At 38.6% G+C, this 18817-nt stretch overlaps 1 protein-coding gene across 1 annotated transcript; it reads right to left on the minus strand.

The window, feature by feature from the left end:
• Window positions 1–5703: 5703 nt before the first annotated feature.
• On the minus strand, window positions 5704–18495 carry wdr1 (WD repeat domain 1). The gene is made up of 15 exons (XM_084729591.1): window positions 18338–18495; window positions 16262–16383; window positions 14853–14943; window positions 14613–14760; window positions 13795–13975; window positions 12411–12488; window positions 11774–11854; window positions 11127–11360; window positions 9866–9955; window positions 8860–9014; window positions 8548–8635; window positions 8242–8352; window positions 7895–8068; window positions 7550–7694; window positions 5704–6622 (listed from the first exon to the last, which is right to left on the minus strand). The coding sequence occupies exons 1-15, from the start codon at window positions 18351–18353 to the stop codon at window positions 6516–6518; spliced, it is 1821 nt and encodes a 606-aa protein (XP_084585717.1). The 5' UTR covers window positions 18354–18495; the 3' UTR covers window positions 5704–6515.
• Between the last annotated feature and the right edge of the window lie 322 nt (window positions 18496–18817).

The raw sequence follows: 18817 nt of genomic DNA on the forward strand, positions 1-18817 counted from the left end.
TTGCTGACACACTACAGCTTGTTAAATGAAAGCAGCACAAGAGCTTGGTCTTCAATCCGAAAAAAAAATCCTCTCCTCGGGCAGCTTCTTCTCTGATCAATGGCTGCTTTATGCTCCCTTGGCTTCATATGAATTATTCTGTTGAAACCACTGCCCGACAGCTATCTATATTACAAACATGTGAGCCACAGTTCTGCCACGTGAAAACTGCTTGAAGGAGCACCTACAGCACCATAAACATAGGGAAAAAACATGACATAGTGTGAGTTTGAAAGCTGCGGCACATGGCTGGAGGATTGAGCAAGTCTTAGCTGTATGTGGTTTGCTTTGTGGACTGTGAACTGCCATGGGAAAAAAGATATGGCCAAGTAATGAAACTCAGGCTTGTAAGACGAACCGCCCCTCTGGGACATCTTTTCTCAGGACTGGAGTCTAGGTAACAGTAGTGTTAGGCTTCCCCCCGTCGGCTGGGAAAAGAATCCACAGGCAGGCTGCGCCTCACCACCGAAAAGAGTCAGCGTTACAAGAATCTCACTGGTCCTGTGGACCATCAAGCCCACTGGTGGACTCAAAAGCACCTGGTGCCCCATGTATGAACAAATGAGACAAAAATGCCCTCTTGGATGCCCCTATGGTAGATAAAATGTGATAAAGTGCCTGCTAGACTAGAGAGCTGAATGATTTTGAAGAAATATCTAATTGCAATCATTCTGACTGATATTGCAATGTGATATGATATGCAATATTAGAGGAAATAATCATTTTTACATCATTATTCTCATTTTCACTGAAAAACTCATTAAGATGGTTATGGTGTGTTATTTTTGTCAGGGATTTGTACTAAACAAAGATGTTTTCTGAAGTCTAGGAAATGATATGTACAATTTTTTTGCCTGAAACATATATTGCGCATCTTGCGATTTGGGGACACAACCAAAGATATCGGCATGTTTCTTTCTCGTTGGTCCTCTTTCATCTGGGACAGCCCAAAAGCTTGCAGTATATTCAGCTTGAGGGGTGAGATAATTAATAGTTCCCTGTGTGTTTTTATCACCAAGGATTGGAACTGTTTCACTATAACAACTTTTGCTATACTTGTGCCCTTTTCATTTTTTGTTCCCTTGCCCCCCAGAAAACCTATTTCTGCTACTGACTAAGTCCCTAAATTTGGAAGCCAAAATACACAGCAATACTTAGATGTGTCAGTTTTTATCCACTTAAATTCTGGCTTGTATTCACAACTAAATTTTCATTTTTCTTCTGTTTTTCATAGTGTGTCTTTTATGTTTCTGGTTCTTCTGAAAAGTTAGCCGTTTGAGTTGGATTAGTAAACCAACCATATATGTAAGCCACCTGCACGGAATATATGGAGAGCACAGAATCACATTTTGTGGCCATGGGCCAACATTAATCTCAGATCCTACTGTATCCTGTATTTTACTGCCCTGCTGTCATGTGTCCTTAAAAAGTAGGTAATTAAAGTCACTCTGATTGTGCCAGGATTACAAAGTTCTCTCCGTAGCTCATGTCCAATGCTTGGTTTTATCTCAGACTTAACTTTTTTTCTGCTGTAGTTCAAGCTCCTTAAAACTGAAGTCAGCAGCTGTGTTAAATATTGACTTTCCCACTGTGTCTGTGGCTCAGTGTCATTGAGCCCCTACAGAGAACAATTTGTGCTGCTGTGACTAACAAAATGAATAGGGAAAATTAATTTAAAGGCTCCCAAATGTGCACTTTATAACATTCTGTAAAAATCGATTTGAGAAAGAAAAAAACTCACCAGCCACTCTCAGGACTCTCGCTGTGAAAATTTGTCTCGCAAAATCCACAACCAAAAGTAAGTGCAGGAAACCACATAATTGAAAAGACACCATCATCACATGAGAACTAGCTGGCTAACCTAATTTGCCGATGCTCCATGAATCGAAATTGGTTGGGGCCAAAGTCAAGAGCGCTGCTGCAGGAGGTCATCCCCTTTTCTGATCAGTGGATCATCTACTATATGCACTGGTCCAGTAAAGTCACGAAATGAACTTCAATTGGTGGGGAAAAAAAACTAAATTTTACAAATATTTTGCACTTTTTTTTAGCAACCGTGTCTTATCTAACTTCTATGTCACTAATAAACAGTGTTAAATTAAATATACTGTAAACCTGTCAGTGATAATACTTGTGACATCAAAACACACACTGAGTAAAATTCTACTCTTACAACACATTTACATTTAAGACCTATATGAATATTTGTTCCACTTACCTTTTTATCTTCCCGTACAGTTTTCAGACAAACCCAGCCAAGCTGTTATTCATTCCAGCACAAAGGAAGGTGTGTTTCAGGCAAACTGTTATTCTGATTGAAGCATTGAAGCAACAAGCCACCATATAGACTGTGCCGTTAACCAATAGCTAGACGGCTGACTCACTAACCTGCAGTACTGGAGGGGCAGGAATGAATCCTTGAATAACCTTTAGGCCTATCAGTTTCTCTATAGCAAACTGTGTGCATAAACACTGTGGGAGAAATTTAACCCTTCTCACTATTTTTTCACTTTGTTTTTACTTGGATATTTTACCAATCTCCCCAGGGCAGCAGGGCTGGAAGGAAACTGGACTTGAGAACTCACTGGAGTTCCTGAGTAAGAGATTGGTTGGGTACGGTTGTGCCAGAGTCCAGCAAAGTGATAATTTTGAGGGATCCTCTCTTTGGTGGTTTGGTTTGTGTAGGACTGACCCCATTTGTGCAAGAGTAGTGGATGGAGGATGTTGGCCTCCACAAGATCGGTTGCATTTATGACAATATATGTATGTGGTGTGATGTTTTGTTCTAACAGAGAAAAGTGATGTCTACATATACAAAGTAACTGATAGGGCAAAATTTATTACAGAGTATCACTAGACTCACAAGCAGCAGTAGTGGAAAGAGTAGGGAAAATCTGTACTCAAGTACAAATATGGTTACCTTACTGAAATTTTACCCAACTACAAGTAAAACTACCAGTGTTTAAAAAAAACTTCAGTGAAAATGCTTAATATTTTGTGCTATGTATTATCATAGATGTATGGGCAAGAGGGCCAAAGTTCAAGGCACAATGTTATGACAAAGTATGTCCCAACTGTATGCATACTGCATGCAACAGTCCACTCGTTGTAAGACCATCAGCAGTATGTGCTAAAAGTAAAAAGAAAAAGTATGTCATCTGAAACACAGCATTACTACTGAGGAGAATGGGGGGAGAGCACTGGTTCCAGTGAGGCATGTCCTTAAAAAACTGTAAGGGGCGATGGTTTATTAGGAACAACTACTTTGTGTTTGAAAAAACCCAGCACCCAGTATTTCAAAATGTTTAATCTAGATCAGAATTATCCAGATTTTGTAATCCTTTTTTGCTATCCTAGATTTAACTGCACTCTAAGAAATGATTCATGGGGTTAGTAAGTATAGCTTAAAATCAAGAGCTTTTTCAGCTTAAAAAATGAAGTTTGTCACATCTACACATTTTAATGAGTTGATAACTTATTTAATGAAGTTGGTCAAACTTAAAACAAAGAAAGCTGTCTTAACTCAATAATATCTTGGTTTTGAATAAACATTTCTGCCATTATTCAACAACAGAAAGAATTAAGTTAGAGCAACTTGAATATGTAGTGAGCAAACTTAAAAAAAGAGTAGAAGGATTTGAATTTGCCCAGACTTGTTTTGCTCCCAGACTACAGCTGCCACAAGAGAAAGGAGGGAGGAAAAACAGCAGTTTGCTCTGAATATCTACTTGGTGAGTACTTTTAAGTTACTAATACTCAAATAAATTAAGGTAACAATTGACATGGACTTTTCTGAGTAGACTGAAAGTAAAATAAATAAGTTAGAATAACTGAAAATAAGTAATTTGACCACTTAATAGCACCAGTTGGTCCAACTTAATTAAGCTTGTAGAGGACAAAACAAATCAAGCTGGTTGTACTAAACTGATTGAGTTGGTCTAACTATAAAAGTCTTGTGAGATTTACTCAAATCATAGCTGAGTTGGTATTACTTAAAAAGATCCATGCAAATTGTTACCTTAATTTTTTTAAGTTGAGCCAGGATATTATTTTTTAGAGTGTGGGCATGTAGGTTTTGTCCTGATTTTTCAAAGGATTTTTAGATGGGATCAATGTGATCAAGATACCACAAGATCAGGATTACAGAATCGAGATTTGCAGTCCTTTGATTGGCCTCCATCTATTGGCCAAAATAACATTTCATATACACAGGCATTTGAAAATGTTGTGAAGTGCAAATCAATGCGCATATTTTTGATTATTAATTTTCTTTTTGTAATTAATTAAATGTTATGTCAAGCACATGACCGGTTCTATCAGCATACTACTGTTTTATTGATCAAAAGACCCTACGTAAAATAGTAGTTAACTGGAGCGTCTCTTCTTGGGCGTCCAGCTGATCTGTCTGATTGTGGTGCTGCCAGTGTTCGGTCAGGTCCATCTACTCAGGGCTCGTTCATCATCACTATGGTGAAGCACAGGATGAGAATTTTGTTACATTATGTTGTGACTAAGTCATACATGCTTTCATTACAAAAACAAAAGATGCTTCTCTCTCCCTTGAATGTTCAAGAAAAAAGGAAAATATCACAAACAGCAAGAACTTGAGCCACGTCAGTCTGGGGGAGTAGTTCAGTTACAGACCCCTTAAGTATTTTAAAGAGTAACATTTTTAAAATACTTTTAACTGTAGGCAATAAAAAGCACTGGGCAGAAAATATGGAAACATTGAAGGGATAATGTCCAGTCTAGAAATATCAATTATGTAATGGCTGAATGATTCGTCGAGTTACAGTTAAGCCCTGGAAAATGTGTTACAGGAGCAGCTTGCCTCAGTCTCTCCTTCCAAGCGTGTAGGAGAACCTACGGTGGCAACGAAACTCACAGAAAACAGTTTGGTTGTATGGTTGTTCTTGGTTACTATAGAAACATAGCAGTGCAACATGGCAGACTCCACCCCCTCTGTAGAAATGATGGATTCTTTCTGGGTGATTACACACTGATGAAAACATACCTGTGAATATGATATTTAATTTCTGCCATATCCTGCCAGTAAATTCCCCTAAAGCTTACACACTGGACCTTCAACTCCTTGATTCCACTGGGCACATTGAGTCTGCTCCAGGGTTTTCATCTCTCCTCCACACAGCTTCATGCCCCACCAGCAGCATTTCAGAAGTTAAATGTTTTGCCTGCCTGATTATGTTGACTTGCTCAGATTTTGTTGATTGAGTGAGTCTGCACGGGGGCTTTTATTTTGAAAACTGACTGGATTCTCTGTGCCATTTCTGTGTCTGACTTTCTGCCCACTACATCTGCTCTGTGCAACTTTATGCAGCATCAAAAACAAATTCTGCGCATAATTTGAACTGGAGTGGAGGAATGAGCTGCCCTTTGGGACGCACGTCTTGTGGAATTACAGGCATTGCGTAGTATAACCACAATTAGCTCCGGTCACAGTGGGGCAGCCATGAAACTGAAAATCAGTGTTATCAAGTCCACATGGAAACAAGTGGCAAGAAGCTTTCTCATCTGTTACTCTCAATCTTAGAAATAGTTATAGTTCAATGTGCTCCTGAAGGCAATGAAATTGTGATGAAGTCTCACTGGACAACCTGCACAAAAATCTGTGACAAACAGAGACAATCTGCATGAAAGAGAAAATGCATAAAAAGTGTTTTTATTATTATTATTATTAATGTATCACTCCCGTCTCGGAAGCAAATGCATATCGACATGGAAAAATTAAGTGAGACAAGCAAAGTGGGCCCAATCAAAAATGCAGCAACAACACAGGACCTTCAACCAAACAGACAGCATCTTGATTGTACACATACTTTGTTCTTTCAGTTCCCATTATTGCTCCCCAGTCCAAAAGGAAGAAATGTGAATCACATAAAGGATGAAACGTAGGACAAAGCAAAAAACACCCATCCTCTTAATTAAAACCTTCGGGGGAAAAAAAAAAAAAGTGACAGGCAACTTCAGTCAGGACCAGTTACTTCTCATTTCAGGAATGTAACCAAAAGATTTAATTTCTTTCAAACATGATTTTGTTGATTTAAAAAAAACAACTAGCTTTTGGTTCATCCGTCACGTTAGGATGTATTGAGCCCAACCACAAACAAGGATTTCAGGTAAACGGAGTGAAAGCTATTACATATGGAATGTTGAGCTTACAAATATTTTTCTGGGTCCATAACGCTCAAAGTGATGTAAAAGCACTCATGGTTACATTGTTTACGTCAACATTTTGTCTGTGTATAAGTTGAGGTTATTCGCGTCATAGAAACGTGTCTTGGATAATTTGTATTGGAGCCTTTCCCAGCCATAACCATTTACCATTCAGATGTTCACAGACAGCATAGAACACCGTTTAGACAGTGAAAATACAGTTTAAAAAAAAGAAAGAAAGAAAGATTGAAATCTACAGTAGTCCTTGTCCCTGGAGATGTGGATGTTTGTCTGCTTGCAGCTCAGTATTTAACAGTCCACTGCTTGATGCTGGCATCATGGGAGGCAGTGACTAGAGTATTCTGATCTATCCAGGCCAGGCCGCTGACATGGTGCAACCGGTGAGTGTCTGCAAACAAAGCATCAAATAACCTTGTTACAAAAATGTCTCAACATAAAGGAAAGTGTTCAATTTAAACACAAGTTCAGTTCGCCCGAAGGCAAAAGCAAGGTGAGCAGATTAAAGTAGTTTGTGAGTAAACACTAAAATAAGGTAAATTATAAAATGGGAAATGCACATTATTATTATTTTTAAAAGCAAGTTCACAGGTTATGCAAGTATTTAATTTGACTTTTAAATAACATTTTGCCTAAAAATTCTAAGAATATTTTATATTTTTTGATGTGCTTGACTAGGAAAACTAACCAAACATTTGATGATTCAGAACTGTTCTTTGGTTTTGTTGTAATACTGATGTCAGTTAGATTTCAGATCAGTGCTGTGAAATATTAATTCATTAATCTATGCTCACCACATCTGAGCCCCCATGAGTGCATAAAATACAGTTTGTGAGACTTTTTCAAATTCAAAAGAGTGAAATTATCTGTTATCTTCTCGGTATTGGCTATGAGAAGCAGGTAAATTATATGTTATCCATGTTGTCTGAAAAAAATCCATGTTGTGCATCAAATGACCCACTAGAAATAGGGTGATGTATTCTTTCAAATATTTGCTATAGACTCACAGACTCTCAGCAAGTGTCAATCATGTGCATCAGTGTTGATGGAAAAATGGATCAGGAACAGAACCACACTTCTTGTTACCACCACTAACCACAGGGGTCGCCAAAGCAACCAGGACTGAAATCTTGAGGAATACATCTTAGTACATGCTGTTAACACCCACTGTAGTTCAGGTAAAATGTTGCCTTTGCTTTTGTATGTTTGGATTTTGTTGCAGCGTGGACTTTAGTACCTCATACAGAGCAACCTAAAAGCACATCAGTATATACTCGACTACAAGCCAGGAATGAGTGAAAGAACTAGTATAGCCTACCTGGAATCTTAATCCTCTTGTCTGCATCAGCAACTGTCCAGACATACACCATCATGTCCATCCCGCCAGTCGCAAAGTGCTCGTTATCAGGTGACCAGGCCAAGGACACTGGTTTGGCATGGTGTCCGTAAAACTCATTTTTGACCTGGTTTTTTAAAAAAAAGTGATTTTTATATATATATATATATATATATATATATATATATATATATATATATATATATATATATATATATATATATATATAAAAAAAACAGTCAGTGACCCAAATTTATATAAAACTGTTATTGGTACTGGATACTGAGTAATCACCAAAAAGGATGTATAGGACAGACAAATGTTTACCGTGTAGCCATCGGCCACAGTAAAAACTGTGGCAGCTTTCATCTCATCTATGACAGCCAGATAAGCTCCATTATCAGAGTAGGCCATGTCAGTGATCTTCCCTTTGACCGTGACAGTCTGACCCTCATCCTTCAGAGTGTTGCCCTGAATGGAGTACAGACGGATTTTCCCATCCTAAGGACATAAAAAGGAAATAATGAATCTCACATCACCAGTGTGTGAAGAAGAGTGTGCTATAAATGTAAAACGGATGATTATGACACATCGAGACATGCCAATGATGATGCATTTTTTCCCCCTGAATCCAAGAACATTTTTTAAAAGATAATCTGTGTTTTTAGACTTACTGCTCCCCCAACCGCAGCAGTGGTGCCGCCAGGGTGAAGAGCTCCAACCTCTGCTTCATAGTCGAGCTTGTCCAATGTGAAGACTTTCTTCTTGTCCTTCAGCAAGACAACCTAGAAGGAGCGAGTGATGACAAATGATGCCATCAAAACAAGACAAAACATTTGCAGACACAGAAACTTTGGAGGATTAAAATATCAGGTGCATGACAAAGAACCTTGGAAATGGTTCAGATGTTTTGACGGGGAAAACACTGCTCTAAGCACCTGGCTAAGCCAAGCAATGATAAATAAGAAAAAAGACATTACCTGTCCAATGCACACAGCCAGTGCCAGCCCTCCAGATGCTACTGACAAATCTTTAGGCTGGAAATCCATCTTCACCACATCAGAGGCACTGAGAGGAAGCAGTTGGGGTTATTTATAACATTAAGAAGCATTCTTACATTTTTAGGTGGACAAATAATAGAATTATGAAGACAAATATCCAATTGTGGTAAAAGAAAACAGAAGACAGTGGCATAGTGTGATATCTCCACCATGATATATCACTTGGAGTTTGATGTGCCATTGAAATGTCTGAGTTCACCTCACAGTCAGTATCTGCACAGCAGCATGTACCTGTACTCCTTCTTGCTGATGCTGGTGAAGCGCAGTGTGTCATCCATGCTGCATGTCACCAGCTCATTGTCTTCATCAGTCACCATCTTGCTCACTTGGTTGCTGTGGCCCTTCCCTAAGAAGCAGTCGTTCTCCCCAGTTTCTACATCCCAGTAATGTGAGGCAATTGTTAAGGGAAACATTGACTGTAGACATGGATAGTTAATATTGCAGGCAAGTGCATACTATTAAACAAAACACACACATAGGGACAGGGGCTACCTGAACTAGCTGCACACTTTATCAAAAGATTGATTCAAAGGCTCAAAGGACATCTCTCTATAAGCAAAAGACTGTGTCACAATTACAGAGTGCTGATCCCTCATCTGAGAAATATGATCACTTTTTGGTTCAAGCTTTCAGTCTTCAATTATTGATTAAAATTCAACATGTTCAATTTAAAATTAAAATGCCCAAACTTTGCTACAGCAATTTTAGAACAACTTTCCAAACTCTGCTTTTGTCTTAAATTAAATTTCACATAAGAATCAAAATGCACATTTTAGAGAATTTGTTTGGGCTTCTAGATCTTCCATTTGATAAAAAGTAATGCTTTCATTTGTGCTAAATGACATGTGTGTGGCTACTAACAATGGAAAACCCTCAGTTATGTTCCTATTATTTAGTGCTGCCTTCGATCCTCCTGTTCCTTTTATTCTGCTACAACAACCTTATATGAGTAATCCAGGTTGGATTAAACTGTATAGAAACTGATAAAATATTAGTTTTTGCAACAGCAAAAAGCATAGGCTGCGTAATTATAATACTTAATCTGACTTGTAATATAATGTCAACATACTCTATTCAGGAGATTAATCAAAACTATTTTCAGTTTGTGCTACATCTGCCACGGCAGCCCTAAATGATCAAATGTAATCTACAAGTATAAAGGGTGTTATTCTTTAATTTATGGGACACTGAGTGACCTTTACAAACATTACTAGAACCACCTGATGATTGAAAGGATATTGATGTGTCCATCATGACTCCCGGAGTAGATGTATGGTCGGCCATCACTTTTGTGAACTGTCACACACTGGATGGATTTACTGTGGCCCTGTAGGATGAACAAGTACATGTTTTATATAACGTGCTTATAATTAAGGGCACATAAGAACAGTTAGTGAGAAATTTATTGCTTCAGTTGAAGAAGAAGAATTTTTCCGTGTGCTCACTGAAGCAGAGTTCCTCTGCTGCAAAATCTGACTATCAATAAGTACCTCATACAACCCCACTTTTATTAATCTGTAGTATCCCTTTAATGCACCAAATCCAGCCCTGTGGCTGGGTCAGCCAACCACACGCTGACATTTTAAGGGACTGGAGCTTAAAGAGGAATACTAATGTAATTTTAAACCACCCACCACTTCTGACAAACGTGTACACCAGTCAGAGGAAGCTTCTAGTCTCTGCTCTAGTGAATGATTGCTTCATCTCCAAAAGTCAAAGACTACAGTTGTTGTTTTCAAAATCCATTGAAAAACTAACACTGCGGTCAACATACTGTTTAAGCATCTCTGGTTGAATATAGTCAAATTGTGATGTGCATTTGCCCATCTGTGTATATATGCTGAGATCTGTAGACGTATATAAAGTTTAGGATGTGAATCCATATTTCAAAAAGGTTATAAAGGGCATTACATTTACTGATCTGTGTAAGCACAAAGAAAAACGTTTCAAAAAGCTCAACACTGATTTGAAAGTGCATTATGAACACTAAGTTATAGGACACACACACCACTTATTACACATTTACAAATCTCAGTTGGTATTTGCATATTTATATTTTCATTTTGCATACAGTTATGAACAACTGCATAATTTGCAGAAGCTAATTTACATTTTGAAAATCCCAAATATGCGAAAGTATTTTTTTCAAAATAATTTCCCCACTTAAAACAAAAGGGGAAAAAAGCAAATTGACTTTGACACAAGGTTTTATCAGCTTCAACCAGATTTCAACAACAATTTAACCCATGAAGTTAGCTGGTTGTGCACTGATAAATTCTGACTGGGCTACACAGTTTGCATCAATGGTTACTGGTTCCACACTGGTTTAGTTCTGTTGCTGTTCCCCCAAAAAAGCACATTTAAAACCAGACACTGAAGTTAATGTTGGGTATAAAGTTGCATTAACTTCATCATCTTACACATTTTAAGACCTGTTTCTGAATTCTGTTGACAATAATATCCAGAAATAGCATCCTTAAACTCTTGAAGAGTCTAACCTTGATGGTGCGTATGGGCCGGTCAGGGTTGTTCTTGTCCAGATAGTTGATGTATCCTGACAAGGAGATGCTGAGGAGGTGCTCCTTCTGCCACAGGCAGCCCAGCTGCTGGTCTGTCACCTCAGTGCCCATGTTGAAGGTAGTGGCAGCTGTACCTGTCTCAACATCCCAGAGTTTTACGGTCTTGTCCCCTGAGGCAGAGATCAGTTGGGAGCTGTCAGCGCTCCAGCTGACCTGGACGATTTAAAGCAGGGGAAGAAGTTTATGATATTAATATGCATGTAATTCAAGTTGCAAAGTTTGTATGTTAAGAATGTTCAAGTGCCTTATAAATGCTCACTCAACAACAGAAACATCAATGCTATGTGAAAAACAAATAAATTCACATACAAAAAAAAAAAGAAAATTAAATCAGTAACTTGACGACAGAAGGAGACAGATAAGCTCTAATTTGAATAGGGAAAGACGCACTTTCTGCATGTGAGCTCTGATTTAAGACAGCTCTCTAATAAATCCCACCCAGATAATCAAGTTATTGGACTGGAGGATGACTACGAGGTTAAACACTGTATGATGATTTGTTTTAGTTCAGACATTTTTTTTATATAAAATATATATTTACCAAAAAAAAATAAATAAATACTTACAGCATAGATTCCTCCTTTGTGGGCCTTCTCTCCACCCAGTGAGCGAACAAGCTCACCCACCTTCCCATCATAGACGAAAATCTGTGGAAATTATACTCATTAAGAAGACAAGTCTCATTTTTTGGTATCCAACTACAAATTTTGTGAACTCTTTTTATATTAATTCTGTCACTTAAGGTTGAGACGGCCCACATTATATCTGTATTATTTCAACAGACGTCTCAGTGATCGTTACTTAAGATTCCATCCATTCATTTTCTGTAACCGCTTATTCCCAAAGGGTCGCAGGGGGCTGGAGCCTATCCCAGCTGACCCTGGACAAGTCGCCAGTTCATCACATAGAGACAGACAACCACTCACATTCATACCTACAGGCAATTTAGAGTCACCAATCAACCTAGCATGCATATCTTTGGACTGTGGGAGAAAGCTGGAGAACCTGGAGAGAACCCACGCAGACACGGGGAGAACATGCAAACTCCACACAGAAAGGCCCTGATCCAGCCAGCTGGGGGATCAAACTCAGGACCTTCTTGCTGTGAGCCACCGTGCCGCCCTTACTTAAGATTGTTTTGGGATAATCTTTCTTCAAAAATTTTCATAGTCACATGACCACCATTGGTGAACCAATACTCACCTGGCCATCAGCTCCAGCGGTGACAAAATATTTTCCATCTGGAGAGAAACGAACACAGTTGACAAACTGGCTGTGTTCCTTTCGTAGTAACCAGGGAAAGGAAGAAAAACAGAACAAAATTATCCACAAAAGAAAGATTTTGCATGCTAATACACAGTCCATATTAGTTTCATTGTATTCCATTTGGCACTTATACTTTCAATCTGTTATCATAATTAATACAACATGACATGTAAGTCAAACTGGCAAGAGAAACAAATAAATATATTTGTCATTCTTGGTCATCCTCATCACAGACAGAAATTTTCAGTCTAATTTTAGAGTATGAGGGCTGACCAAGGACCGTGAAGGCTGAACAATACTTTTTTTAATACCAATTTAAAAAAATACTTTAAGAAAAAGACAATTGAAGAATAGCATCAATAAAGACTGGCCACGGCATGCACACAAGGCAAAGGAAAGGAAGGAAGAATTGTGTCATCAAACCAGTTTCGTGCTGCTTTCCCAAAACAACGTTGTTCCTGATAAGAAAATTACACTAGGGGAGGAGGTCTGTGGAATCTAAATTAACTACTGCACATACTGTACTACAGCCTCCTCAACAGACTCATACTACCATGTCAGGAGCTGAACAAAAAAACATCAAGACAGCAGGACATGGCCTCAAGGGAGTGTATGTGCTGCAAAACAAACTTATGATGCTTTTCTCAAAGCAAACAGAAGCTGTGATTTCGTAAAAATAATTTTAGATAACTATATAATTGCAATAGCAATAACTATAATTCTAAACATTTGGCCTATTCCTCTAAGAGTCTTGGGGGCTTTCACATCCACTGTATGACATATTTTAAATGTGACTATCACAACCTGGTTTATTGTAACATGTGTGAATGTGATCTACATTTACTGACTTAAAAACCAGATGCAGACTGAATTCTTAAACAACAAAACAAAAAAAGACACCATGATTTTTAGGACAAAATTTAAAGGTTTAGTGCTCAAAAATGTTTCTAGAGAGAAGGCCTGCTTTTAGGAATCTGCCTCACACATTCTTCAAGAATTTATGGGGGAAGTTGGTTATGTAATATGGAAACAGACAAACAAGGCTACACTGTCAAAAACCACCAGGGTGTGACAGACTTGAGATGGCCAGTGGGCTTTTAAATAAGACAGCGGGTTCAAAGTAACAGAAACATTTCTGAATCTACCACTATGTCTGCATTTCCTGAAGGCCAGTATTTTGTTACCACTCATACTACAAGTTGTAGATGGCATATAAACTTTGTTTGGTTTGAATGATCCACCAAAAACACAAATACCCCTTCCCAAAAGCTGCACAAACACCTACAGGAAAAAAAGCCAAACATTAATCTTTGCAACTTACAGCCATTGTGAACTTAAACTTGAATGGAGGACCCTCAAAGAAGGATGCAGAGGTGTCATCACTGCCAGTGACGAGGCGGTAAGGGCGTGTCTGCTTTATGTCTACACTGTTGATTAATTTGCTGTGGCCGGAAAGTTCCCCCACTGAGGAGCCTGTATCCCACAGGAACACAGTGCCAAACCTACAACGAGAGATGAGCACGCATACAAATGTTCTGGGTTTCTGTGACATTTAAGAATACAGTAGTGTAAATAACACTCACACACTGCATAACACTCTGGTCATATTTTATACAAAGCCACAACATCATGACAATCAGTGGTAACAGCAATATAATTCCATCAAAACACCACCTTGGTGTAATAATCATCATGAATTCTCTTAAGATGGCCAATTAAAGTTGTAGGAAAACAAGCTGCTCCTCCTTGTGAGATCAGCACTTTGATATGGTCGAATACAAATGTTGCTGTTAATATACAATGGCAAAAAACAAACATGTAACTGAAACTGAACTTAAGTTGCACTGTGCTGCAACTGGCAACTACTGTTCCAGGCATTCATCCTCTGTTTGGATTTGTTCACATTTTACAAAGGCTTAACCTGAGCCACTGATATATAACAATGATATCAGCCATATAACATCCAGACTAGTAGCATGCTGCTGTAAAAAAATGAAATGATGATATGAATACTACTACCACTACTACTACTATTAATAATAGTAATAAATTTTTAAATACACTGGTATCAGATTGGTACTCAGTACTGGGAGGGAAAAAATGGGAGCGAACATCTCTAATGAAACCTCTCATACTCACTTCTCTCGTCCATCCCCAACAACAGCCATCCTCTTGCTATCCTCTGTCCATGCAATGTCCTTGACTTTGCCTGAAATAGGGCTGTACTCGTACTTGAGCAGGTGCTCCTTCTGGGTGGTGTCCCAGATACGGACCTTGCCTGATACATCTGAAGGATTTAAAAGTGATTATTTTATTATTTTTCTATTAATGTTATTTGGTAACTATATGCAAACATTTGTTCATAGGTGGATAATTTACCCCCAGATGCAATGTAGAATCCACTGGGGCAGTACTTGGCAACAGTAACTTGATGGGCATGTTCGGTGTAAATGTCTGCTATAGCTGGGTTCTGTAAAAGACAATAAATGGGAGACAGCAGGTCTGAAAATGGCACATTAGAAGGTTCCCTTCTAAATCGGTACTAACTCAAAAGGAAAATTATTTATTTTTTGATTTTTTAATTAACCAGGGACCTAAGAGTTTTGGCCATCATTCTTACTGGTTATGATAACATTTTACTCAATAAATTAAACGCTTGAAAATATTCATTACATTCTGCACAATGGCTTCCTGGTTTAACAGTAACTGAATACCAGCTGACTAATCATGTTTCAAGCTCTCACCTGGCCATTATAGGGATACCCTGACATCACCCATAGATATGGTTACAACAAAGGCCGCATTGCACCTGACCGTGTCCATTTGCTGCATGCTATGTGGTGGCACAGGTGGGGAAAACTATTAAATGCAGTTCAGGTGGCAAATATGGCAGCATGTATGTTGAGTCTCTATCAGCTGAAAAACAACAGCAGGTAGCGGAGATGCTGTTGTAACACTACTTGTTGAGGACGACTTACACAATTACTCAACTAGTTAGTTAAATGTAAGGAAGTGCAAAATTCTAAACATGCTGAACTGTTCTTTGTGCGCACCCAATTCAACTATCTTTGCAGCCAAACTCGTTCTTCTTCAGACAGCTTGCAAGTGTAGGCAGTAAAGGCAGTATCATTTCCATCTGGCATGCCAAGTCTAAAATAGGCAGAAAACCCACGTCAAGCCAGTGCAAACAGGCACTATGCTGGTCAGACTTTGGAGAGCACCCAGAGCCCACTCATGACCACACCTAACACAGACGCTGGGTGTGGTCAGAGGTGCAATAAACATGAGCCTTTTAACCAAAGAGTTGGTAGTAACGTACTTTTATTTGTTAATATATTCATTTGCTTTATTAAAATTTGACTCAACATATTCAAACAATTTACTAGCCTGACATCACCAGACTAATTCACAAATGCAAATCAGTCTGGAATCACTCAGTTAATTTTTGATTTCCAGGAGTTGTTGGGTGCAGACCAAAATACACCTGGACACACCTGGATAGACCTACAACCAAGGGCCCCGTTTCCCAGAGCCTTTGTAGCGCTACGGGCATCGTAAGTTGTATTTTAAGGTCTCCCGGGCTGTTTCCCAGAGTGGGAAACACATGACATGGTGTTGAGGACGTTATGGCAGTGCTTGGTCTATTCAAGCAGGAAAACTAGCAACCATCTGGCAATTTACTATTTGGTAAGTAAAACATCATCTTACGTGAACAATGGCCAAACCAAGACCCAGGTTGGTATATAGAAATAAGCAAGCAACGCTTGTTAAAGAAAATGGAAAATTACCTCAATGTTCCTGATGATGACACACTTCCCATTGGTATACAGGAAGTTGTTGCCTTTTGGATCACCGCCAATCACCTTTGCAACTCCCCTCTCCATCTGAGGGAGACTGGCGAATACACATTCTGAAAAAGTAGACATGACAAAGAAACATGACAGCAGACAGATAATGTAAAATATTAAGATTAATACAGCTTAAATGAGCATGGAACTATTCAGTAAGTGATTATTTGCAGAAACATCGTTACATTATACATGTAGGGCAACATGAGTTGACAGAACCTGAAATCTAATAAGCTGTACTGCACTGAACAAATATCTTGCACCACTACAGTTTCAGATAAGATATGAGTGTGCAGAATTAATCATTATCACTTAGTTCTTTATTAGTCAGGACTAATGAGGACTTCATTTGTCCAATATGGCCACTGACGTCACTGATCTTTCCCAGTACTTCGACCAAACAGGTATGTCATTATTGGTCATCTCAGACAATTTTAATGCAGAGCTTTCAGTGTCCACGAGTGGTTCTCCAAAAAAAAAAAAAAAAGGAGGTGACAGGAGATTTGCCTCACAAACACCTAAATACTTATAAATCAAATGTGATATTAAGGCTGCAACATTTATTTTAATTTTCAATTAAACAGCTGATCATTTTCTTTATTATTCAATTATTTGTTTGGTCTAAAAAATGTCAGAATGGTGAAAATGTCGACCACTGTTTTCCAAGTGCTGGGTGAAATCGTTCCTTTCTTCGTTCACAACCAAAAGATATTCAGTTAGTGGACAAAAGAGTATTCCCATTATTGAAGCTGAAATCAGAAAATGTTTTCTTACAAAATGATTCATACAGTAATTGATTAGCAAAATGTTTGGTGATTAATTTAACAGTGGCCAACTAATTGAGAAATCCTCTAATTGCTACCACCCTAGGTGTTACTTTGAAGATTGTATTTTTTTTTTTTTTTCATAAATAAAAATCAATCATTGAGGGATGTAAAACTGAAACTGTGCCTCATCTTTTTTGGCTCTGTTGCTATGTTATGGCAAGAGGTTACCAAGTTTATTACTGATAAATGAAAGGCTGTTTTAGCTTTATTTTACGAGTTACATTTTATACAGCTACAAAAATGTAAATTCGCCACCAACAACAAAAAGCCCTTCTTTCTATCAGAAGGAAAGTAGTTCCAGTGGGTTCTACTGCTGGAATAAAGTAGTTAAACTGCTCACAACAAGGTCTGCAGATTATTTTGAGTAAACGAGTTATGATTTCTACAAATATTACTGTTAAGATTTACAAACGTGTTCATGCTTTGAGCACCACAAGTCAAATGTCAACCAGTTCCATCATACTGTGGAGAAGGAAGACATCTCTCACGGCCAGTATCACCAAAACTCTGCTACTCACACCAGAATAATTTAGATGGATAAATAGGTCAGAGGAAAAATACGTATTTTTGATTTTGGGGGTGAGCTGTCCCTTTTAAAATGGGAGCAGAAACTGAAGACCAGTAAATCAGACATTAATCTTAAAGCTGTAATACATTTTTTCGGCCTCTGCATTGGATCTAAAATCACAGTGTTCATATATTTCTTATCGCTCTTGTCTCGACCAGCTAAAACTCTTTACTTCACGCTTATTCAGCTGTTTTCTGTGGGCTAATGTTACTTCCCCAGCAGCAGTAGAGGTTCCTGACTGTCAGCCAGCCTCTGTCTCTCTGTCTGAACATGTCATAACAATGCGATGTGAGCACAACTATTTCCTCAGTCTGACGTTAGCTCAACCGGCTAATGCTAACACAAATTAACCGACAGTAGTGAGCTGCATTTTCAACCAGAGCCTCTTCACAGCAAACTGTACGTATCAGTAACAAATGCACATTCAATCTAACAGAATCATTCCCAGTGCCGAGGCTTTTTTTTTTCATATGCCAGATGAAGTGGCAGCTATGGGCGAGGCTAGCTAGCTACGAGCTACCTGGCTGACTGACTAGCCCGATCTGCTGAATAATGTCGCCCATACAAAGAGTTTCAATGCATTTTCGCTCAGCCTTTGCTATTAAAAATAAACGGACTTACTCAGTTCATGCGGCATTTTCCCTGCTTGTCACTTGCTTATCGTTACTCTTCCAAATGAATGAAACAGTGGAGACAGTGAAGCTCCCCCGGCTGTGCACTCCCTGATCACACAAACACGGAAGCGAGTACAGCTCCTGCGCTGCCTGGCTTTGCCCATATATAGTAAACTCAGATACTACGCTGCGGCTGTCAGCCACTAGACATCCACCGTTTTTGGGGCTCCTTATCCCTCAGTACTGTCTTTCAGACTCCAAGGCCAATATCACCTCACAGTAACTCCACCCCTGAAATTGGATGGGTATCCACTGTGTGTATAATTACATTCAAGTCAGAGCTAAGCATTCGTTTTTTTCTAAATGATAAACGGGGAAAAAAAAATCTGATTAATCTAAACATTGTGTTAAAACAATATTTTGTCTCCCAAATTGGAAGTATTTTGTGGTCCAGATAAGAAAATTATGAAAAGTAACATTAAAGGTC

The sequence above is a fragment of the Lutjanus erythropterus genome, chromosome 2 (assembly GCF_056507025.1).
Source record: "Lutjanus erythropterus isolate fLutEry1 chromosome 2, fLutEry1.hap2, whole genome shotgun sequence".
NCBI lineage: Eukaryota > Metazoa > Chordata > Actinopteri > Lutjaniformes > Lutjanidae > Lutjanus > Lutjanus erythropterus.